Here is a 24,093-nt window from a genome sequence, read left to right as displayed (position 1 = left end):
CAAAACAAACCAACAATGTTGAGGAATTCTCCTGCGGTGCAGCAGGTTAAGGATCTGGTGTTGTCACTGCACCAGCTTGGGTTGCTGCTGTGGCTCAGGTTAGATCCCTCCTTGGGAACTTCCACATGCCAAAGGCACTGCCAAAAAAAAAAAAAAAAAAAAAAAAAAATAGAACTGAAAGAGAAAAGTAAGTTGCAGAAGAATATGTATCCTATGATTTCATTTACACAAAGGTGAAACAGTCAAAACTAAGCAATGCATGGTTTAGTGGGTTAAGGATCTGGCATTCCTGTGGCTGTGGCTGGCAGCTACAGCTCCGATTTGATCTCTAGCCTGGGAACTTCCATATGCCACAGGTGCAGCCCTAAAAAGCAAAAAAGAAAAAAACAATTCTGTCAGACTGACAAGTGATGACAGGGATGTGGATCAACAAGCCCTCTCAGACACTGCTGGTGATAGGATGAGCTACCTTGGAAAACAATTTGGTAATATCTAGGAAAGTTAAAAATGTGCCTTTATCTCAAAAACTCCACCCCTGAGTACACTTATGGTTCCAGGACACCTACTCATGGGCTAAGAGGCAATGTTCATTTTTTCATATACACAATAATGGCAGACTGTATAAAATCTGAATATAGAACAGGTAAATTAATCACACGATGTATACAATAAAATACTATACAGCAGCAAAACTCTATGCATGACCCTTACAAATATTAACAGAAAAAAAGCAAGTTGCAGAAGAGTAAGTACAGTATGGCACTATTTAAATAAAGGTTTTAAACACAGAGTGACTTCTATGAAGCATTTAATGATTTATGCATATGTAGTAAAAGTATTAAAAATGCATACAAATCTACCTAAACTCAGCATGGTGGGAGGAGGGTGGAAGGTCTCCCATGTGCTAGGTGTTGACATATTGCAACTTTACCTATTTGTATGGTAGGTATCATTCTGCCCAATTTATAGAAGAGGAAATTGAGGTTCTGGGAAGTGAACTGGTTGGAATTTCAATTTCACTCGGTTTTGGCGTCGGATTCACTGATTGAATGAATGAAGTTAAAGATGGCCTCAGGTTTGATATCAGGCCTCTCCTGGAACTCCTTTCGCTACGCTGCTCGGGAGGTGGAAGGTCCCCGTAAGCTAAAAACTGGTCTGAACCCCAACCAAAGTCCGTTCTGGTCCCGCCCCCCTCCGTTGGGCCCCGCCCCCCTGCGTTGGGCCCCGCCCCGACCGCTCAGCACCAGCGGGACTCATGAATATGCAAGCTACGGTAAGATATTTAAAGGCGCCGGTGCCACTCGCAGATCCCTGCCCGGCGCCGCCCGCCCTGCGTTTGTCCCCAGCCCAAGGCCGGCCCCCTTCGCTCGTGTCCATCACTACGTGTGGAAGCGCCGCCAGCATGTCGGAGAAGCTGCCTTACAAAGTCGGTGAGTCCCTGGACATGCAGGGTAGGGGCCTGCTGGGACGGCAGCCACAGGGCCGAATCGGGGCGCTCAGGAGGAGCCCCTTGAATCGCTGGCTTGGCGCGGTCTTTGGCCGCGCGAGGCCTTCTGGGGGCTGGAGTTCTTCCGCCGCCATGAGCAGGTCTTCGGAGGCGGCCGCGCACTACGAGTCCCGGCGTGCCCCGCGAGGCCGGGTGCAGCGGCGCGGGCTGCGGAGTGGTGAACTCGCGGCGTGTTCCACACGGAGCCGGCTGGGGCGGGCGGGGAGCGCACACCTAACCGAGGCCTGGGACCAATGGCACCTGCTGGGGCCAACACCGGGGAGCCTGGATCCTGCCTCCTGGGTCTGGACCAGCTCTTTGGCCCCCTGGGTGGTCCTGGGCAAGTGCTTATCCCTCTCTGGGCCACCTACAGGGAAGACGAGGTCATTAAGACCCCGAAGGGCACGTGAGGAGAGGCCTGGAGACTGAGCCGACACAAGCACTAGTCCACTTACAAGGGACTTTGGGCTTGTTACTCAACCTCTGGGGTCACCCACCTGGCCAACAGGGACAATCGTACAGAGAATCTCGAAGAAATTTTGGAGTGGCTAGAAAAATCCTTACTGCTCTCCTAGGGATTGAAGCTGTGCATTGATAGTTAATGTTTACTGGGCTTTTACTGTGGAATGGGCACTGCCTTCTACCTTTATTCTAGATTAATTCATTTTCTTCTCACGGTTTTTTAGGATAGGGGCTGTTACTTTATCATTTTACAATGAGTATACTGAGATACAGGAAAAAAGGTTAACTTGTCCATGATCTTATAGCTGGGAGGTGGTGGAGCAGGATATAAATCCAGATCCTGCTCACCTTTTCACCACAGTATATAAGTGAACACATCTGAAACAGCCCCACTGACCTTTCAGGAAAAAACTGTTCAGGCAGACTATCAGTTTTTAAAGTAAATTCAAGACACCATTCTACCCAGAGAAAGGCATCAATATTTATGGAGCTGTGTATCTGGGGGTTTGCATTTGTTTACAGAATGACCTTTAGAGGTGGACTTTATCCCATTATACAGAGGAAGAAGCTGAAGGTGTAATAGGAAATGACTTGGAAAGATTCTGTGGAAATAGTAACTTACCAATAGTTGTTTATCAAGTTGCAGCCCAGAGCAGACTCTTGTCCCTGTGGTGTGAATGAAGTGGAAGCCTAGAAAGGTTAAATCAAGGTCATGTCAGTGGGAGAGTTGGAAAAAGGGCTTGTCATACTGTGGAGAGATGGGTGAGTTAGGGTTGAGGGCTTTGGGTTGTATGGGAGGAGGTAAGACTGCATTTGGAAGTGGAGGAGCTTGGCAGGGTAGGGTTGGAGGAAGGAAGTCTCCATTAGGGAGGGCATACTGTGCTTGCCCATGTTGCATCTTCTTTAATCTTCAGGGCTCATAGGAAGGTTAGGGATGGTTATTCCCACTTTACAGATGAAGAAACTGAGGCTCAGGGAGGGTTTTGCTATTTTTCCTCTTGGCTTGTCCTGGAACAGGTGTTACTGCAAGTCCTCAGTTCCCTGGGCACCAAAAACCCCAAAGCTTAGAGTATCAGACCCTCCTGTACCCTTTGAGTACATCAGGCCTAGTCCTGAGTATACAGCTGTCCTGAGGGCAGTGAAAGAGTTCTTTTTAGCTAGAGGGACAGGTGGTGGCAGAGGGGGTGGAACTTAGGATAGGACAGAACCATTGTCCACTACTGCTGGGCCTCTCCTAGGAGCCTCTAGCTCTAGCCCCACCTTTGCCAGCCCCGCCTCTGCCTTTGACTGGCTGTGGAAGCAAACCTGGGGCAAACCCCTCTCTGAGCCTAGGAGTTAGACTGGGTTCAGATTTGTTTTTTTTTATGCCACCTCCATCTTGTGCCAGTCCCTTTCATGGACCTTCTCTCCTTTAGTCCTTACAATAGGTATGGTCAGTAAACATTTGTGGATCCCTTCTCTGTGCCAGGACCAGCAGGGCACTAGAGATACAAAGGTGACTCAGGAAAGAGGGGGGACGACAGCATACAGATAATGTAGTATTTAAGTGAAGAGATCTGCCCATTTCTCTGTGTCCACGGCCACCATCCAAGTTCTGGTCTTCTTCCTCACAGGTCTTCCTGGGTCTCATGCTCCACGGATACAGGCAGAAACCAAAAGGGTCTTTTCAAAAGACAAGTGTGGTCATGATACTCCCCTTGAAACTCCATAACTCCTTATTCATCATCTTACTCTACTGAGTCATCCTGGCATACTCTGTCTTCCTCCAGTACCAATATACCAAGTTCTTTCCTGTTTCAGAGTTTTTGTTGAGCACCCACTGTATGCCAGGTACTTTATCAGGTGCTCAGGGAGGAACCTTCCAGGCTAAGAGCTTGGGTTAAAGCCCTGAGGTAGGAATGAGTTGAGCTCACCTGAAGACAGTAAAGAGGTCGATAAGGTTGAGCAACCAGTGAGGGGGAGAAAGGGGTGAAGAGGTGGGGAAGAAGGGTGGGCAGTGACAAAGGTAGGGCCCTAAGGCCATGTGAGGAGTTAGGATTTTATTTCATGGGTAAGGGGAAGCCATTGAAGGTTGGTTTGTTTTTTATTTTAGTGGAAGAATGGAGGTGATATAATTTAAAATTTAAAAGCTTGTTCTTCTGGCTTCTTTGGGGAGAATAGTATGTGGGAGTAGGGAGGCCAGTGAGGAGGCTACTTAAGTGACCCAGAGTGGTGAGATGCCATTGGATTGCTTAAATTTGGGATGTTGAACCAACAGTATGCTGATGGGTTGGAAGGGGGTGAAAGGGGAAAAGAGGAATCAAGACATCATAAGTTTTTGGTTGGAGCAGCTGGTCAAATGGTGGTTTCACTTCCTAAACTGGGAAAATCAGGGCAGTAACAAGTTAAAGGGTATGGGCAAGGAATCACAAGGGCTCAAACCAGGCACATAATCCACCTGGGCATCCAAGTGGAGATGCTGAGTAGGCAGTTGGATTATGAGTCTCAAGCTGAGGGGAGAAGTTTGGGCTGCAGATGAATATGTGGGAGACATTGATGTAGAAAAGGTATTTCAAGCTATAAAATAGGGTGAGCTCATCTAGTAGGAGAGAAGAGGGAGAGGATGGAGCCCTGAGGGCTTCCAAACTTTAGACTGTTACAGGAAGAGGAGCCAGGAAGGTGGCAAGGAAACCACAGAAGGACAGGAATAGAGGCCAAGCAAAGAAAGGGTTTCAGAAGGAGAGAGTAATTAGTGCTATTCGTGCTGCAGGGGAGAGACATGAACATAAATAGTTGACTATTAGTTATGGGGATTAGGCCTTGAGAAGAGCAGTTTCAGTGGAGTAGTGAAGTCTATGAGATCAGGCCCACGCAGCAGATACAGCTCTGTGCATTGTAAGGTGAGAATGCCTGGTCTATAACTACACATGGGGAGGACTAGTGAATTCCATGGAGGGAAAGTAGCATAGCTGTGAATTCTCAATGAATTGTGAAGTCATCAGTTGATAAGGAAAGATGTTAGAGGTCTGGAGAGGGAAGAAAACATGGTAAATTTACTAAGATGTGGTAGAATTGCTGCAGTGTCCCTTGAGATTTGTGGTCCTAATAAATGAGACTCTTAGAGATCATCATTTTCCCCCTGCTGTGCTCAATGACTTGGGTACAGTGGAGGGGTGGGTTTAACCAGGGTGGGAGTTCTTAGAGGACAAGAGGGTAGACGGAACAGTGGAACCTTCAACTGTGGAAGAAGTTGAGAACATGAAGGATGTGGTGAGGGACAGTGGAAATCAGTAGGATTAATGGATGATCTGACTGGTTGCAGCTTTATTGGGGCTCTAGGTGAAGAGGGGTGGAAAGATGGGGACGTGGCCACAGAAGGCTGCTTGGAATCAAGATTTCCAAGGGAGAGTATCATGGATGATGGCCTGCCTAGGTGGGCAGGGGTGGGGTAGGGGGTTGAAAGGGGTATATGTTGAGGCATAGTGGGAGTAATCCCTCCCATGGAGGGGGGATATTTCATCCCTGAAGTTTGTTTAGATGTCTAGTAGGAGGTACACTGACTCAGTTAGCTTTATTATTGTTATTACTAAATTCTCTACAGTCCTTTCCCTCCCACCCACCACCCCTGTGGGTGATTGACAGGATCTAAGCTCCCCTAAAGATAAAAATCACCAGGAGTCCCAGGCCCCATCCTAGATTGGAATTTGATTGCCCAGAGGGAGATTTATAAGCATGCCGGATGACCCTGACCAGGGATGCTTGCAAACATTGACCTAGGGACTGACCTTGAGACTGGGCTAGTGTGGCAAGGGAGGGAGGGAGAGATTATTAGAAAAGTAGTATTCATTGTACTATGCCATTTCATATAAGAGACTTGAGCATCTGAGAATTCTGATATCTACAGGGGCTCCTGCAACCAGTCCCCTGTAGGTACTAAGGGATGACTAATAACATTGAAGCCAGAGGATGATCGTGCTAATTGAACCCCCAAATTCAGCAGTTAACCCACCAGTTACAGGCAAGGCGGGCCTGGGTAGGTCACTGTGTGGAAGAACACGCTTTCTGCAGGCAGGCTGGCTGCTGCTTGCTTGCAAAACAAGGGAGACCTGAACTGTGAGTGTCTGGTTTATTCCTCCTAAGTTTACTAATTAGTCTTTAATTTTTTTTTTTTTTTTGCTTTTCTAGGGCCGCACCTGCAGCATATGGAGGTTCCCAGGCTAGGGGTCTAATTGGAGCTACAGCTGCCAGCCTATGCCCTAGCCATGACAGATCCCAGCCGCTTCTGCAACCTACACCACAGCTCATGGCAACGCAGGATCCTTAACCCACTGAGCAAGGCCAGAGATCAAACCCTCAACCTCATGGTTCCTAGTCCGATTTGTTTCTGCTGCACCATGACAGGAACTCCTAAAGTTTACTAATTAGACAAGTCACTCCACCTCCCCTGGGGCAGAGAGGCTAAGAGTGTTAGTTACACAAATGAATTCTGTCCATGTGGAAAGAAACATTAGGAGTGGAGGAGCATTTTTATATCTTCAAGGAGATTAAAGAAGTGTGCTCAGTTTAAGATTATATAATTTATGGGTATTGAAGTCACCAGGAGTGATGACTCCGAAGGTGGAGAGCCAGGAGCTAAAATATTTAGGGAGGGAGGAGGTTGGCAGGTGGCCACAAAAAGGTATATATAGGTTGATAGATTTTTCAAGGGAGCACTTACCTGTGTTGTAATAGTCGTGTACCTGTGTGATTCTTTGATTAAATGTGTTCTCCCACAAGACTTTAAATAAGCAGCAGTTAGGCAGGGACTGTGTCTTTCTTTTTTGACTGCCCTGACTCCAAAAATCCTTGTTGCATAAGTGAGAAAGGGCAGCAACCAGATTACCCAGCCTCATGTTTCGAGTCCACAAGTGGCTGAGTGCCAAGTGGCTGGTGCTTCGTGGTTGGTGTGATGAGACGGCTCACAAATTCCCATTCATCCTGCCCTTGCAGCTGACATCAGCCTGGCCGCCTGGGGACGCAAGGCCCTGGACCTCGCAGAGAATGAGATGCCAGGCCTGATGCGCATGCGGGAGATGTATTCCGCCTCCAAGCCACTGAAAGGCGCCCGTATTGCCGGCTGCCTGCACATGACCGTGGAGACAGCTGTACTCATTGAGACCCTCGTCGCCCTGGGTGCTGAGGTGAGCCCAGCAGCAGCAGTTCCTTGTGAAGCGGGGAAATCCAGCCCTGTGCCCGGTCAGGCCCAGCGGGGGCTCCAGCTGCAGCCCTGTCACAGTAGCCCTCCCCCCATTTGTGGTGCCTGTTCTGCAGCTTTTCTCTTTCACTGGCAAGATGGTGTCTGACTGCTCTCAATTCACATTCTCCTGGCCGATGAGCTCCGGTGGGAAAAACTCAAGTCAGTGGTCCGTTTAAGGTCTGGCTCTCATAGGCCCTTCAGGAGTCACATGCCTGCCCTTGGCCAATCATAGCTGCTGGAAGGATGGCGAGCTCTGATTGGTTCTGCCTGGGTCATGTGTACCAATGAGTGCCGTTCTTCCAAATTCTCTGGGAATCTCAGCAAGCGTTTTCCAAATAGTGAGCAGGGCAGAGCGGCCAAAGCAACCAACACTGTACACCAGGGCTCAGTCCTTGGACCTGTAATTTTTTTCCAGCGCTCACATTTTTGGTGATTTTATAGCTTTAAATACTGTCTATATGGTATATAGACATATATGTATATATAGACATATAGTACATATATGATATTATGTACTACTACCTCGGACTTCTCTCTGGAACTCTGGACTTGTATATCCAGCCGCTTATTTGTCATTTCTACTCGGAGATCTAATTGACATTCTCAGCATGTCCAAACAAACTCCTCTTTTTGCAGTCTTCCTCATGTAAGCAAATGCAGACTCCAGCCTTACAGGTTCTCTCAGCTGAAGAACTTGGAGACATCCCTGACTCCTCTTTCTCTCTCAGTCCAACAGCAGATCGTGTCAGCTCCGCCTTCAAAATATACTCATCACTTCCGCTGCTGCAGTTGCATTTCTTTCTGGTCTGAACTCTTAACAGCTTCTTAACTTGTCGACCCCTTTCCCTCTACACAGCACAGAGCAAGATTTTAACATAAGTTGGGTCTTGTCACTGCTCTGGCTCTCACCTGTTCACCAATATCCCCAGCCTATGGTTGCAGAACTGGCTGGATGTAGAGCCAAGCCTCTCACCCCTAGCTCCAGTGCTTTTTCTTTCTTTTCTTTCTTCTTCTTCTTCTTCTTTGCTTTTTAGGACCACACCCATGGCACGTGGAGGTTCTCAGGTCAAATCAGCTACAGTCGCCGGCCTACACCACCGCCATAGCAACACCAGATCCAAGCTGTGTCTGTGACCTGCACCACAGCTCAAGGCAACACCAGATCCTTAACCCACTGAGTGAGGCCAGGGATTGAACCCGCAACCTCATGGTTCCTAGTCAGATTCTTCTGTGTCACTGGAAGTCCTCCAGTGCTTTTATTCCTGTCCCATGACTTGAGCAGTCTGTGACCAGTCTGCTGGCTCTTTTAGGTGCGGTGGTCCAGCTGCAACATTTTCTCTACTCAGGACCATGCAGCAGCTGCCATTGCCAAGGCTGGCATTCCAGGTGAGTCCTGCTTGCTGCTGGGGGATGTGGGAATGTATCAAGGGGCTCTGCTTTTCTGTTTGCTTCACTAATTTCTTCTACTACAGGCTTCCCTGTGGCAGGGGAGAGGAGTCATGGCCATAGAATCCTAGCCTAGTGACCCATTGGAAAGAGCTATTTTGTCCCAGCTGTTATTTATCTGTTTATTTCCTTTTCTAGGGCCACTTACCATGGCATATGGAGGTTCCCAGGCTAGGGGTCTAATTGGAGCTGTAGCTGCCAGCCTACGCCACAGCCATAGCAATGTGGGATCCAAGTCGTGTCTGCAAACTAGACCACAGCTCACGGCAATGCCGGATCCCCAACCCACTGAGTGAGGCCAGGGATTAAACCCACAACCTCATAGTTCCTAGTCAGATTTGTTAACCATTGAGCCACGACGGGAACTCCAGTTTTAATTCTTGAGCTGCACAGATCCCTGAAATCCTACTTGACTGGACAGTCATTATTGTGGCTTGTTTCCTTTTGTATTCTCAGCCTCTGCCTATGAGTATTATTACTCCCATGTTACTATGAGCAGAGAGGTTCAGAAGAGGCCAGATGGCCTGACACAAGATCATACAGTAAGTGGTGCTGCCTGGATTCCAACTTAGGTCCTGGGCCATGCACTTGTGTGAGACAAAGGGGGAATTTTTTTTTTTTTTGGCTTTTGTCTTTCTAGGGCTTCAGCTGTGGCATATGGAGGTTCCCAGGCTAGGGGTCTAATCAGAGCTGTAGCTGCCGGCCTATACCACAGCCACAGCAAACAGCCATAGCAACTTGGGATCTGAGCCGCATCTGCGGCCTACACTACAGCTCACGGCAACGCCAGATCCTTAACCCACTGAGCAAGGCTGTGGGATTGAACCCACAACCTCATAGTTCCTAGTCGGGTTGGTTAACCACTGCTCCATGACGGGAACTCCTGTCCTAGCTGTTATTTAAAATCTTACTGAAGGCACTTACTGGCGTAGTTCAAGTCTATGTGACCAGGAAGGGCTGATCCAATGATTGGAACCACATGATGTTGAAAAGGGAGAATTCCTTAAAGGAAGGATGTATATCTGTTTCCAAAAGAATCAGGGAGGGATACTGGGTAGAAAAAGAGGCCCAGAGGTCCACTGAGCAGGATCTGATGGTCTAGGGTACTGGGAAAGGACCAGGACTAAAGCGGAAGGACTTTCTCACAAGCTGCTGAAGAAACAGTCACATGTGTCCCTGGGCTTGGGGAGGGAAGTGGTTAGCTCTGATGGTGCTGAAATAGGATGTTCATAGTTCCTTCTAACCAGCCACACATAAAGAGAGGGGGAGGACCTTTCCAGAAACTGACCAAGGCTGGAGCAGCATGTTCCCAACTTCTCAGTCTTGTTTGGGCTCCGTAGCCTTTTTCTGGAAAAGGCCTTGTTTTCAAGGCCATTTTCAGAGTCCCCGTCATGGCTCAGCAGAAATGAATCCAACCAGTAACCATGAAGATATCAGGTCCGGTCCCTGGCCTTGTGCAGTAGGTTAAGGATCTGGCATTGCTGTGAGCTGTGGTGTACATCACAGATGCAACTCAGATCCTGCACAGCTGGCATAGGCCAGCAGCTGCAGCTCCGATTCGGCCCCTAGCCTGGGAACTTCTATATGCTGCAGGTGTGGCCCAAAAAACAAAAAAATGATTGGCTCCAGTTTGGGGAAGGGAAGCTGGCCCTACTTGGCAGGTGTCCTTTGTTCGCAGGAGGTTCATGGGAGCCCTACACCTGCGTCTGAGTTGTACCACATGATGGGAGGAGCCTGGGCTGGCAGTCAGGAGCTCTTGAGTTCTGATGCCTGCTCTGGAAGTTCATGCTGAGTGACCTGGATACATTTTAGCCCCTCTCTGGGCATCTGTAAATGATGGCGATGGTGATGTCTGCCTCACAGGGTTTCTGTGAAAAATGAGATGGGGCATGAGCAGTTAGTGTTACGTCTGGCACCGAGAAAGTGCTCCATATATTGGAGTTCCCGTCGTGGCGCAGTGGTTAACGAATCCGACTAGGAACCATGAGGTTGGGGGTTCGGTCCCTGCCCTTGCTCAGTGGGTTAACGATCCACGTTGCCGTGAGCTGTGGTGTAGGTTGCAGACGCGGCTCGGATCCTGCGTTGCTGTGGCCCTGGCATAGGCCAGTGGCTACAGTTCCGATCTGACCCCTAGCCTGGGAACCTCCATATGCCGTGGGAGCGGCCCAAAGAAAAAAAAAAAAAATAGCAAAAAGAAAGTGCTCCATATATAGTGGCAGCTGTGGCAGCTATTAGTAATTTTTTAGCTGGACTTTCCCTAGGATAACCTACCACAGAGACTGCTGGGTCATTAAGTCCTTTCAGTGCAGAATGAACTTTGGGTCCTGTCTTGTGGGGCCACCTGAATGTGGCTCCCTGCCTCTGTAACACCCCCATCCCAGCAGTGGGTATTGTGGGTAGGATCCCTGGTCACTGTTGGTTGGGAGCCCAGACAGAAAAGGGTAGGAAAGGAAATAATTATTTCCAGATACCTATATATGGGGGTCTGTATTTGGCCTCTGTCTCAATCCTACTTTTGGGCTCAGAGAGGTGAAGTGATTTGCCCAGAGTCACACAGCTGGTGAGACCAGAACCAGGATTTACACTCAGATTTCTCTTGCTCCAAGTTGTGTTCTTAGCACTGCTGGGACCTCAGAGGGGCTGGGGGTGGCTGGGGATGGAAATTAGGAGGGAGATCTTACTGGCTCTACCCAGGTGGTTCCCTGGAGTAGGTGCCAGTGGGGACGGCCAGACCCTGATGTGCCATTCACTCTCCAGTGTATGCCTGGAAGGGTGAAACGGACGAGGAGTATCTGTGGTGCATTGAGCAGACACTGTACTTCAAGGATGGGCCCCTCAACATGATCCTGGATGATGGTGGTGACCTTACCAACCTCGTCCACACCAAGTACCCAGAGCTCCTGTCAGGTGAGTTGGCCCAGTGGGTGGGCTGGGTGCTGGTGGTGTAAATGGGGACTTGCTTACTCACGAGAAAGTAGCAGGCCCAGCAGGACACTCAGTGCCTCGAGCAGCAGATTCCATGGAAGATAGGAGGATAGCAGGTGAGCTGGGATGGCTAGGGGAGGTCTGGCTGAGATGCTGTGGTCCAAGGGCAAGTGTAAGACCAGGGCAGGGGAGTTTCCACTGTGGTGCAGTGGGTTAAGAATCTGACTGCAGTGGCTCGGGTCCCTGCAGAGGCGAGGGTTGGATCTGTGGTCTGGCTCAGCTTTGGCTTGGATTCAGTCCCTGGCTTGGGAACTTCCACATAGTGCAGGTGTGGCCATAAAGAAAAAACAAAAAAACGAAAAAAAAAACCACCAGGTCAGGGGAGGAGTCAGCTTTGTTTGTTAAAAGCTGGGTGGGGAGGAAAGTAGGGGATGCTATTAGTGAATACAAAGGCCCTGAGGCGGGAAAGGAGAGACTGTTCATTTTGGGCAACAGAAAGTTAGCATGGCACCTTTCTTCACTGGGGAGAATTACAGGATGTGGCTGGAGCATTAATGAAGATCAAGTGTGTGAAGATTTAATAGACTAAGAGAAAAGAGTTTTGGCTTGACCCTTAGAGCAAAGGGAAGTAACTGGATGGTATTGAAAGACTTCTCTGAAAATGTACATGTAAAAAATGGCTGCTGTGTAGAGGATGGATTGTGGCTGGGAGACCAGGCAAGTGATGATGATGGCAGGGACTTGGGCAGTGATAACAGGAGTGGAAGGTTTGGGAGCTGTTGGGAGGTAGAATCATTAGGCCTGGTGATGGTGGTGACACCTCCATCATCATGCTGGCCTAGGTGATGAGTAGACTGTGCTACAGGTAACAGAAGACAGGACTCTAAAAAAAAAGAGTGGTTTTAGGAGGCAAAGATGAGGAAATGGGGTGAGTTGAGATGTGGGCTCTCTCTTGGGGTCTCATCCCAGAGGCCACCCCATCCCTTGGGCAGCCCCTTCTGGCCTGAGGTTCTCCCCGTCCCCTCTTGTTCAGGCATCCGAGGCATCTCTGAAGAGACCACAACGGGAGTCCACAACCTGTACAAGATGAAGGCCAACGGGATCCTGAAGGTGCCTGCCATCAACGTTAATGACTCTGTCACCAAGGTGAGCCTGTGGGACAGTGATGGCTGTAGTCTTGGTTCCCAGTGCAGCTCAGGAATAAGCCCTGAAGAAAGTCCCCTTGGAAGGCTGCAGGCTAGGGACTTAGCCCTCATTTGAGGGGGGAAGGGGTTGTAGATGGACGGTAATAAGTGCATTAAAGAGGCAAAGAACTACATAGTGATCTTCAGAGCTGGGCAGCGAGAACTTTAAAGTGAAGCCGATTCTTTGGGCAGTCCCTCGTGGTTGATCCTCAGGAAACGTGGACTGGCAGAGAAGGGCTAGGGAGAAAGTCTTGGGGCTGAACAGGGCAAAGAGCATATGAACACATTAGCTGGTGGTCCCAGAGAAATCCTGGGAGGTGATCAGCAGCCCAAGGCCCACAAGGCTGAGATGTTGAGAGTGGGTCTGAGGCCCTGGGGCCTTGCCTGCCCTATCGCCCCCTTGCCCCCTCTCCTTTCAGAGCAAGTTTGACAACCTCTATGGCTGCCGGGAGTCCCTCATAGATGGCATCAAGCGGGCCACAGACGTGATGATTGCGGGCAAGGTGGCAGTGGTAGCGGGCTATGGCGACGTAGGCAAGGGCTGTGCCCAGGCCCTGAGGGGTTTCGGGGCCCGCGTCATCATCACGGAGATCGACCCCATCAACGCACTTCAGGCTGCCATGGAGGGTATGATAGGGCGAGGGTCGGCTGTCAGCCACGGGGCCAGAGGAGGGGGAAGCCACTCTGGGTGACCCACAGATACTGTCTCTACACAGGCTATGAGGTGACCACCATGGATGAGGCCTGTCAGGAGGGCAACATCTTTGTCACCACCACGGGCTGTATCGACATCATCCTCGGCCGGTAGGGGCCAGGTGGGGTGGGTCCAGGGAGTGAGGGAGGGGGCACACTTGGGACTGCTCTTTGTCCCTCACAGCCTGCCACTGGCTGGGGCTCCCCCACAGGCACTTTGAGCAGATGAAAGATGACGCCATCGTGTGTAACATCGGACACTTTGACGTGGAGATCGATGTCAAGTGGCTGAACGAGAACGCAGTGGAGAAGGTGAACATCAAGCCCCAGGTGAGAAGCCCCAGCCCTGCCAGCTGGGATAGCGGATGGAGTGCCAAGGTGGGGCGTGCTCGTGGGCTGGACACCAAGGAGGGCAGAGGCAGAGGTCTGACAAACCTGGGCAGTGGATGGGGAGGAAGAGGGCCTGGTTTCAAGGCTACTTACATTGAAGTCTTGGAGTGATGCCTAGGTACCCCCATTTTTATTTTATGTATTTATTTTTCGTCTTTTGTCTTTTTAGTGCCGCGCCTATGGCATATAGAGGCTCCCAGGCTATGGGACAAATCGGAGCTATAGGTGCCAGCCTACGTCACAGCCACAACTACGGCCACACAGGATCCGAGCTGCATCTGTGACCTGCACCACAGCTCACAGCAACGCCGGATCCTTAGCCCACTGAGTGAGGCCAGGGATCGAACCCATGTCCTCATGGATACTAGTTGGGCTCGTTAACCACTGAGCCATAATGGGAACTCCAGCATTCCCATTTTTAAATCCCCAACATGATTCTGATGTGCAGCCAAGGCTGCACCATTGTATTTAGCTTTTTACTAAATAAGCATGGAGATCGAGAACATGGAGCCTGTCTTTAGACTGTCCAGGCTCAAATTGCAGCCACTTGCTAATGTGTAGCTCTGACAAGTGAGTTACCTTTTTAAACTTCAGGTTTTTTTCTGTTTCTTTTTTTGGCCACACCTGTGACATGCAGAAGTTCTCAGCCAGGGATCAAACCTGAGCCACAGCAGTGACAATGCTGAATCCTTAACCACTATGCCATCAGGGAACCTCAGTTTTATATCTGTAAATGGGGATGATAGTAGTACTTAAATCATAGGGCTCTTAGTAGGATTAAGTGTGATAAAATTATACGTACACATGTACATACATAGTTACACACACACACACACACACACACACGGTTTTGTTTATGTTCTCAGCCTGGGGCACCTGCCAATAATAATAACAACAACAATAATAACAGTAACTAATCAGTAGTACTTAAACTAAGTGCTTTGCACATAGCAGCTCTTTAAATTCTCACAGCAGATCTAAGAGGTCTGCAGTTCAGAGTTGCTTAATAAATATTGACTCTTGGAGTTTCCATTGTGGCTCAATGGGTTAAGAACCCAACATAGTGTCTATGAGGATGCAGGTTTGATCTCTGGCCTTGCTCAGTGGGTTGAGGATCTGGCGTTGCTGCAACCTGTGGCGTTGGTTGCAGGTGCAGCTCAGATCTGGCATGGCTGTGGCTGTGGCATAGGCTGGCAACTGCACCTCCGATTTGACCTCTAGCCTGGGAACTTCCATATGCCGTAGGTGTGGCCATAAAAAGAAAAAAAAATTGGCTCTTACTGTGTGTGCCAGGCCTTGTGCTGAAGATGGTTCTAGGGTAGTCTAGGCCCTTGACGGGCACTGTTGGAGGCAGGGAGGCCTGCTAGACAAGAGGGTAGGATGAGGATGGAGTAGACATTGGGGACAGTGCCCTACCAGCCCTTATTGCTGCTCTGCCCACTTGCAGGTGGACCGCTACTTGTTGAAGAATGGGCACCGCATCATCCTGCTGGCCGAGGGCCGGCTAGTCAACCTAGGCTGTGCCATGGGCCACCCCAGCTTCGTGATGAGCAACTCCTTCACCAACCAGGTGTTGGCACAGATTGAACTGTGGACCCACCCAGACAAGTACCCTGTCGGGGTCCACTTCCTGCCCAAGAAGGTGGGTTCCTACCTCCACCCCTGGCCAAGGGTCATGTGTCCACCCTGGGCTGTCCATGCAGGGCTTGCCAGAGTTCATAAATGCTCACCTCTCTGCCCTCTTCAAGATCTTCACGGGGTCCTCCGCAGGGCAGAAATCATTCTCTCTGTTTAACAGAGGAGAAAGCTGAGGCCAAAAGCAGGGAATAACTTCCAGAATGTCAGGGCTGGGTGGTGAGAAGAGCATGGGCTTTGGGGTGAGACACACCCAGGTTTGAATCTTAATCTTAGAGGCTGAATGATGGGGGCATGTTACTTAACTTCTCTCTGCTTCCATTTCCTTATCTGTAAACTGAAGGTAATAGCATCTCCTTTAAGGATTGAGAGGATTTCCTTAGATCACAGGTGACAAACCCACATGCCCACAGGGATTGGGCAGGTAAATAGACTGGGTAGGAACTGACTGCTCTGCACTTGCGCCAGCTGAAGGGGTTGGCTGCTTGTCATCAACCTGGGCCTGTTGGACCAGGCTTCTGACATTTCAAGAGAAGCCAGATAATACTGTTGTGTGAAATATGTGACTTTTAAATATAACCAGGTAGGTCAACTTGGACAAGTTCGTAAGCCAAATGCAGCCTCTGGGCTGCAGGATTGTAGTCTTGGAATGAGATAAGGTCACTAACACACCGAACAAGGCATCTGACATGCCCTGAGTGTGTGGTCAGCATAACCGTGACAGTGAGATCCTCTGACATCACACCCAGTGTTTGTCCTAACACCCCATGAAACGTGCCCAGACCTAGGGGTCAGAATGCTATATTTTGGTCCTGGCTCTTTCTGCCAGTGTCACGAGTGAATCTGGCTTTGCTGCTTAGCCTGACAAGGCCTTAGTTTCCCTCTTGGCCAGTGGTAAAAGTAGCTCTTGCTTTCAGCCTTTGGCTGCTGGAGGGGCTGAGATGGAGTCTCTCCCACCCTTTGAAAAGCTGGTTCTGCCAACTAATAAGAAGTAGCAAGAGGCCAGCGTGTCTGTCCTCAGAGCCAGCCAACTCCTTTCCCCCTCATCTTCCTCAGGCCCTGTCTTGCCTGACCAGATGTTTTACCTGTCAGGGCCTCAAGGGGCTATCCTGCCCTACGCAGTCTGCCAGGTCCCCATGCTTGTTGTGGGGTTAAAAAAGTTTCACTTGATCCCTCATCTGATATCAGTTGGAGGAAACATGGCTATAAATAAGGTGAGAAATTGGGCAGGCCCTTGAAGGGAGACCAAGGTTGGAAAGTGAAAAGGCAAAGATCTCACCTCCTACTCCAGCACTGGGCTCCATCCTTATCTGCTTCCTCCATCACTGCCAAGACATGGGTTGGGGACAGGCTTCTTATCTCACATGTGATCTATGGGTAAGGGGTTGGGTACCTTAGTTAACCATAATGGCAGAGCAGCCACCATTTATTAAGGTACTTACTTGCACCAAGCACTCCTGATTACCACTGACCTTTGTAACAGCTATGAGAGATCCATCCTACAGACGAGGAATCTAAGGTTCAGAGGTTGACTTGCCCCCACAGCTGTAAAGTGTTGGGCCAGGAGCCGATCTCAGGTTCATCTATCCAAGTTGTTAACCATTATGACACACTGCCTTCTGGGTACGGGATGCACCTTATGTTCCAGGCCAAGTGAAGGGGAGGATTCAGTGCGTATGCTGGGTGTTAGAGACCTTCCAGAACTGACATGAACCTGGGGCTGGGCTCTGCTTCTGCCTTTGACTGCCTCTCCCCAGTTTCTTCATCTGTTAAAAAGAAGAATAAATCCTGCCCTCCTTTGTAGGGGTGTTTGTGATGCTCTAATGAGACAGTGGATATGAAACCACTTGCAGACATGAAGCTCTGGGCTGGGCTGTGGGGTTAAAGGCTCCTAGGAGTAGAGAGAGGCCCCACCCAGAGCTGGACACCAGGAAAGTGAAAGCCTCACTCAGAGCCCCTTACCCTCCTTTTCATGCTCCCTTTATGTGTTTCAGCACTGGTCAGACCTAGAAATTGGCCTTACCTAACGCAGCTTCTGTCCTCCTTGGTTTCTGTTACCTGTCCTCAAAGCTGCCTTGGAGACTGTAACTTGAGACAAGTTATAGGCTCTAGAGCCAGATGGACCCTGGGTTCAAATCCTAGCTCAGTCATTAGCTAGCTTTGTGACCTTGGGCGAGTTTTCTATCTTTCTGAGCCTAGATTTCCACATTTGTAAAAGGAGATGGCAATTTTCTACTGATCAGGATCCTTTTAGTGGCAAGTAGGAGATAGAAACCCTGTTCAAACTGGTGTATACCTATTGCTGTGTAAACATTTATTATGTCAGTTTCCGTGCATCAGGAATTTGAGAGCAGCTTAATTCATGAGGTTGCAGTTGAGATGTCAGCCAGGCTGCAGTCATCTGAAGGCTTGACTGGAACTGGAAGATCCATTTCACGTCACTGTTAGTAGGAGGTTCCTTGCCACATGAGTATCTCCACAGGCTGCCTGAGTTCCCTCAAGATGGCAGCTGGCCTCTCCTAGATCCACGGGGAGCAAGGAGGAAGCTGAAGTGCCTTTTAGGACCTAGTCTCCATCATACCATCAGTTCTGCTTTATTCATTAGAACTGAGTCATTCGAAGGGTAAGGAATTCGGCTTTGCCTCTTGGAGGAAGGAGTTTTATGAATTTATAGACATACAAATTATTTTGAAATAGACATATAAGGATGTATTTTGAAATAACCACAATCAAGATAATCTATAAGGGACTCCGTTGGTTCTATAATGGAGGAGGCTAACATTCAGACACTGGATCTAGGGATTTATTGCCATCAGAGCTCTGTCTTTGTTTCTTGGCTTTTTCCACCCCACTGCAGTCACTGCTCTTGTCAAGTAGACGTACCACTGGTGAGCTGATACTGATAGCCTCCCTGTTTAGGAATCTTGAGAGCCCCTGTCATGAAAATGTGTCCTGTCGATAGATAAATTCCAGGGGAGCATTTGCTGCTTAGGTTGGTGGAGGGTGAGAAAGGAGATATAATTGATGGTCCCAGCAGGGCTACTTGGAGGGGAGGATGTGGCCTGGTTCCCTCTTCAGGAAGGGGAGCTGAGCAGTCAAAAACCACACATCTGCTGGAGGCTGGCTGTGAGGATAGAATGAGGTAATATGCATAACACTTGCCAGATATCAGAACTGAACTGTTCCTGCCTCTTTTGGTGGCTAGATGCAGAGCACGGCACTGATTCCAACTTCTTTCTTTCTCCCCAGCTGGATGAAGCAGTGGCTGAAGCCCACCTGGGCAAGCTGAACGTGAAGCTGACCAAGCTGACTGAGAAGCAGGCCCAGTACCTGGGCATGTCTCGTGAGGGCCCCTTCAAGCCTGATCATTACCGCTATTGAGAACCAGACCAGCCCTTTGCCTTCCAGTTGCTGTCCTTGCCTGGGTCCCACCTCTCCTCCCCAAGAGCAAATGGCACCAACTTTGACATTGGTTTGATAATGTCCCCCATAGACTCCCTGGGGCTGATCACTCAGTCTTTGGCCTTTGCTGCATCCCTCATACTATTCCAAGTCTGGTTTTGGGAGGTGAGATGTCCCTCCTCAAGCCCTGGTCACAGTGGAGGTACACGGGAGTAACCCACAGGGAACCACGAGCTTGGGAGTTTTGGATCTGCTCACTCAGCCATTCCTTCCTTAGGCTGAGAGTTGGCAGTGGTGGTCACAAAGCCCATGCACTTTACCATCCAGGCCCTCATCTTGCCTATGGACTTTATACCCATGTTCTTGACTTAGAGGTTCATAAGTTCTTCAGCCCATGACAGATGAGAAGGAGCCGCGTCAAAGGGTGTGGAGGAACTGCTGGAGTTTGAATGCTCCTGAAAGCCTGGCTTAGTGCTTGGCATTCTCTTAAACCTCAGAACACTGAGGTTGGTACTTTTGAGTCCCTGTTTTACAGGGGTTGGAATATATTGTTAAGGGATAGCCAAGAAAGGACAAGAGAAGTGACAGCCAGTGGTTGAGAGGGGCCAGAGAGACATAAAAGCAACACAGATCTGCCACCACATCATAACTTGATGGTTCCTATCACAACCCTGGGTCAAAAAGGTTAATTTGGTCTATAATGTTTATATAATGTTTATAATGTTAAAAGAGAGCAAGATGGTGGGTTAATAAAAGTTTTGGTGCCTAAAAAAATTGTAAGCCTTTATTTTATAGATAATCCACTGCCAGCAATGTATGGTATGAACCAAGAGGTAAGAGTCTGATGTGCTATCATAGTCTGCTGTGTTGTAGTGTGTGGTGATAAGCACAGCAGGCAAACTCTTGTGCTTGGCATGATGGCTAAAATGAAGAGCGGAACTCTTATGGCTTCACCTGTGTCTTTTGTAAACAGCCTGTTTTTTTAACCCAATCTAAGACTCAAAGTTTAATAGGTGAATTTAGCCTATTTATATTTATTGTAATCTCTGTATTTATTTCCTCTACGTTATTTTTTTCTGTCCCAATTTATATTTTCTTTTTCTCCTCATTTCCACTTTGGATTAATCTGGCGCTCCATGGGGGACTATTATTTATTGAGCACCTACTGGGTGCTAGGTGCTTTATAGTTTATTTTCATTATTCTCACAACAAGCTTAGTAATATTATCCTGATTTTACAGATGAGAATGGAGCCTTAAATAGGTTAAGTGTCTTTCCTAAAGTGGCCTCATCATGGTTCAAATCACAGGAAGGTGGGTGGGAAATTTGGCTCTCTCCTATTTGTCTAATTGGTCATCTACTGAACCCCTGTTCTTGTCTTGGAAGTCAAAGAAAAACAAGAACCCATCTAGGAAGGTTACTATTCTAAGGGTTATCCACTGAATGAAAGGCCTGATAGGGATGCTGGGATGTTTGAGACCTAACCCCAGCCTACTAGGAATCTCAAACTAGGAGAAGGAAGGTGTATAAAAAGCTTTGTTACCTCTTGGCACTTCCATTTCTCTACCCAGCTTAAGAGTTCAGTGCCTGGCAGCAACAGGAGAAGTGAAGGAAGGAAGAGGTGATGCTTTAAGTGTATTTTTTTTTTTTTTAAATTTACTTTTTTTTAGGGCCACACATGAGGCATGTGGAAATTCCCAGGCTAAGGGTTGAATCAGAGTTACAGCCATCGGCCTATGTCCCAGCCACAGCAATGCTGGATCCAAACCATGTCTGACCTATGCCACAGCTCATGGCAAAGCCAGATCTTTAACCCACTGAGTGAGGCCAGGGATCAAACCCGAGTCCTCATGGATCCTAGTCGGGTTCGTTAACCTCTGAGTCACAAAGGGAACTCCTTGAAGTGGATTTTGAAAGTTTTTATGATTTTTTGCTTTTTAGGGCTGCACTTGCAGCATATGGAAGTTCCTAGGCTAGGGGTCCAATTGGAGCTGCATTTGCCAGCCTACACCATAGCCACAGCAACACTGCATCTGAACTGCATCTGTAACCTCTACCGCAACCTGCAGTACTGGTTGCTGAGTGGGGCCAGGGATTGAACCTGTGTCCTCATGGATCCTAGTCAGGTTCATTACCACTGAGCCATAATGGGAACTCTGAAAGAAATATTTTTAATAGGAATTGAAGGCAAAGGCATTTTGAGTAGCAGAACAATTTAAGTTCTTAACTCTTTTTTTTTTTTTTTTTTCTTTTTTTTTGTCTTTCTGTCTTTTCTAGGGCCGCACCTGAGGCATATGGAGGTTCCCAGGCTAGGGGTCTAATTGGAGCTGTAGCTGCCAGCCTACGCCACAGCCACAGCCAGGCCAGATCTGAACCGCATCTGTGACCTACACCACAGCTCATGGCAACACCGGATCCCCAACCCACTAAGGGAGGCCAGGGATTAAACCCGCAACCTCATAGTTCCTAGTCAGATTTGTTAACCACTGAGCCATGATGGGAACTCCAGTTTTAATTCTTGAGCTGCACAGATCCCTGAAATTCTACTTGACTGGACATTCATTCTTATGGCTTGTTTGCTTTTGTATTCTCAGTCTTTGCCTATGAGGTGGTATTATTACTCCCATGTTACTATGAGCAGAGAGGTTCAGAAGAGGCCAGATGGCCTGACACAAGATCATACTCTGCCATGATGGGAACTCTCAAATGGGGAATGTTTAAGTGAAGGTTGCTTCACTAAAGGTATGATGTTTTCACAGAAGATAGTGGGTTGGGGTTGGGGCTCTCTTTAGTATTTCTTCCTTCAGGGTTGAGCAAATTGAGTAAGGAGGAGAACATGAGGTGGTGGTTGAAGCCAACCCTGTATGGCAGATCAGCTTTCCCAACCATAAGGCCATAGCATTATGCTTGGCATGCCCTTGCCTGTATCTGCTATTTGAGTGCAGATGCATCTGAGTGATAGAAAGCCTTGTTTGCTCTAATTTTTTGAAGTATACTGAGTCAGGGCTCATGTTAAATTCTAAGGACATGGTGTCTGAAGTTCTCTTGTGGCTCAGCAGGTTAAGGGTCTGGCACTGTCACTGTTGTGGTGTGGGTTTGATCTCTAGTCCAGGAACTTCCGCATGACATGGCTGTAGCCAAAAAGAAAAAAAAAAAAAAAAAGACATGCTGTCAAGCAAAACCCTTGAGTCACACTTAGTTGCCTGTGGTCAGGCAGAAAGGGCTGAAAACTAAAGGATCAATAGACCTCCCCAAGCTTACTCAGCATTAGATGCTCATCAAGGTGTCTTGCCCACTTCTCACCTTTTTCCTTCATGCACACAGTTGAAATTTCATTAGGTTATATGAAATATATGCTATGGCTCTACTGTTAATAATTTACAAGCTTTGGTACTACAACTATTAGTATCAAATGACACGGGACCCACCTCTCAACCAGTCATGGCACCAACGGTCAAAACAGACTGAGATCTACTACTGCCTACTGCCATTTCTTTTATACCCAATTGTGTACCAGGCACTGCACTACGTGCTTATTTATTTCTCATGATAACCCTGTAGAGATCTGAATTCCTGTTTTATAGTTTAGGAAACAAGCTTGGAGAGAATGAGTTGGATTTTGTAGTAGGTAGGACTCTTCTAAGAACCAGAATCCAAGCCCTTTTCACACCCACAGGTCCAGGTTTAGAAGGAAAGGAGCCTGGTTTCAGACTCCTCAACACTTGGATCAGTTAATCTGGAACTATAACCCGGGTCCCCTTAAGGCAAGGCTGCCACCAGAGACTACTGCCCTCAGCTGCTCTTCCATGGTGGTCTTTGGGACTTCTCAGTAGAATAGAAAAGGGGGAGGCTGTTGTTCATCTGAGCCAGAGAGGTTAAACGCCTCATATCACACAGCAGTCATGCTGCTCCCTCCAGTAGGCCCTTGCCTGTGTGCAAGCATGCCCCCTTCCCTCAAGTCTGTCTTCTCCCAGACTCAGGCCAGATGTTCCCTCCTGTGATAGCCCATGTGGTCCCCTGCATACTGTCCCCTAGGGGGTTCTGGTTTTTGTTATCCTGGACTTTTCCTTTCCTCTTACGAGATGATCTGCCAGATCTCAGAATCTTTCTTCAAAAAAAACAAAAAACAAAACACCCTCTGCTTTCACATCTGGTCTCAGCCTTACCTCTGATCTCAGGCCTGCTAATCTGTCACATGTGTGACACTGACTAGGTACCCGGAATAAAAGTTGATGTGTCTCCTGCTTCTCCACCTCCACTCCTGATATCTGGGCTTCATGAGGAAAGAAGGAATTGGCTAAGGGTCCTGTAGTATCTGACTTGATTGGATTTTTATTTTTATTTCCCCAGAAAGTGAGGTTAAGGACTGGAGGGTTTTATGGATTGGGCTTTGAAGGAGACCTGGGTCTGCTGTTAACTCACCATGTGACTTTGGGCAGGGACAGAAATATATACCTCAGATGGTTGTTTTGAGGGTCAGTTTTGAGATATATAAAAAGTTGGTTTTTTTTTTTCTGGCTGTGCCCATGGCACTCGCAAGTTTCCAGGCCAGGATCAAACCCGTGCCATAGCAGTGATCTGAGCCACAGCAGTGACAATGCTGGATCTGTAACCCACCAGGCCACCAGGGAACTCCTATAAAGAGTGTTATGTTAAGTTTTCAGAGTTGTGTCAGGCACCCAAGGGTAGGAGGGGGCTGTTGCGAAGGCAGAGCATTTAGAATATTTAGAAAATTAGACAGTACTTTACAAAAACCAGGAGTTCCTATTGTGGCTTAGCGGGTAATGGGTTAAGTATCTGCACTGCTGTGAGCTGTGGTGTAGATTGCAGATGCAGCTGGGATTCTGTGTTGCTGTGGCTGTGGCGTAGGCTGGCAGCTACAGCTTGGATTTGACCCCTAGTCTGGGAACTTCCATATGCTGTACATGTGACCCTAAAAAGAAAAAAAAAAAAAAAATCATAGGATCTCAGAACTCAAGGACCTTAGAGCATCCAAAGAGCCAAATCCAGCATTTGCTACATGGAGAAATGCATGCCCAGAGTTTAAGTGATGTCCAGAGTCACCCTGCAGATCGAGGTATCCTGTTTGCTCCTTGCCTCCAGGCCAGAGCTTATTCCTGTATATGAAGCCCCTCTGCCCACCTTCATGTGGTAGGCTGTGGTGGAAGGGCCTTGCTAGGCTAGAGGTGCTGGGATCTTTTTAGGGCCGCACCCGTGGCATGTGGAAATTTCCTGGCTAAGGGTCAAATTGGAGCC

At 48.4% G+C, this 24,093-nt stretch overlaps 1 protein-coding gene across 1 annotated transcript; it reads left to right on the top strand.

Annotated features, from left to right (window-relative positions):
• AHCY (adenosylhomocysteinase) lies at nt 1,311–19,605 on the top strand. The gene is made up of 10 exons (NM_001011727.1): nt 1,311–1,430; nt 6,917–7,107; nt 8,474–8,549; nt 11,367–11,516; nt 12,568–12,680; nt 13,138–13,345; nt 13,435–13,522; nt 13,624–13,741; nt 15,249–15,443; nt 18,686–19,605. Exons 1-10 carry the CDS (start codon nt 1,403–1,405, stop codon nt 18,815–18,817), a joined length of 1,299 nt encoding a protein of 432 aa, NP_001011727.1. The 5' UTR covers nt 1,311–1,402; the 3' UTR covers nt 18,818–19,605.

Source organism: Sus scrofa, chromosome 17 (assembly GCF_000003025.6).
Source record: "Sus scrofa isolate TJ Tabasco breed Duroc chromosome 17, Sscrofa11.1, whole genome shotgun sequence".
Lineage (NCBI taxonomy): Eukaryota > Metazoa > Chordata > Mammalia > Artiodactyla > Suidae > Sus > Sus scrofa.
The sequence above is the reverse complement of the archived record's forward strand: the minus strand, read 5'-3'. Positions and strand labels throughout refer to the sequence as shown.

Coding starts and splice junctions, on each gene's coding strand:
- AHCY (NM_001011727.1), top strand. CDS start 1,403: ATGTCGGAGAAGCTGCCTTACAAAGTCG. Junction 13,523..13,623: donor ATCGACATCATCCTCGGCCG/GTAGGGGCCAGG, acceptor GCTCCCCCACAG/GCACTTTGAGCAGATGAAAG. Junction 15,444..18,685: donor TCCACTTCCTGCCCAAGAAG/GTGGGTTCCTAC, acceptor CTTTCTCCCCAG/CTGGATGAAGCAGTGGCTGA.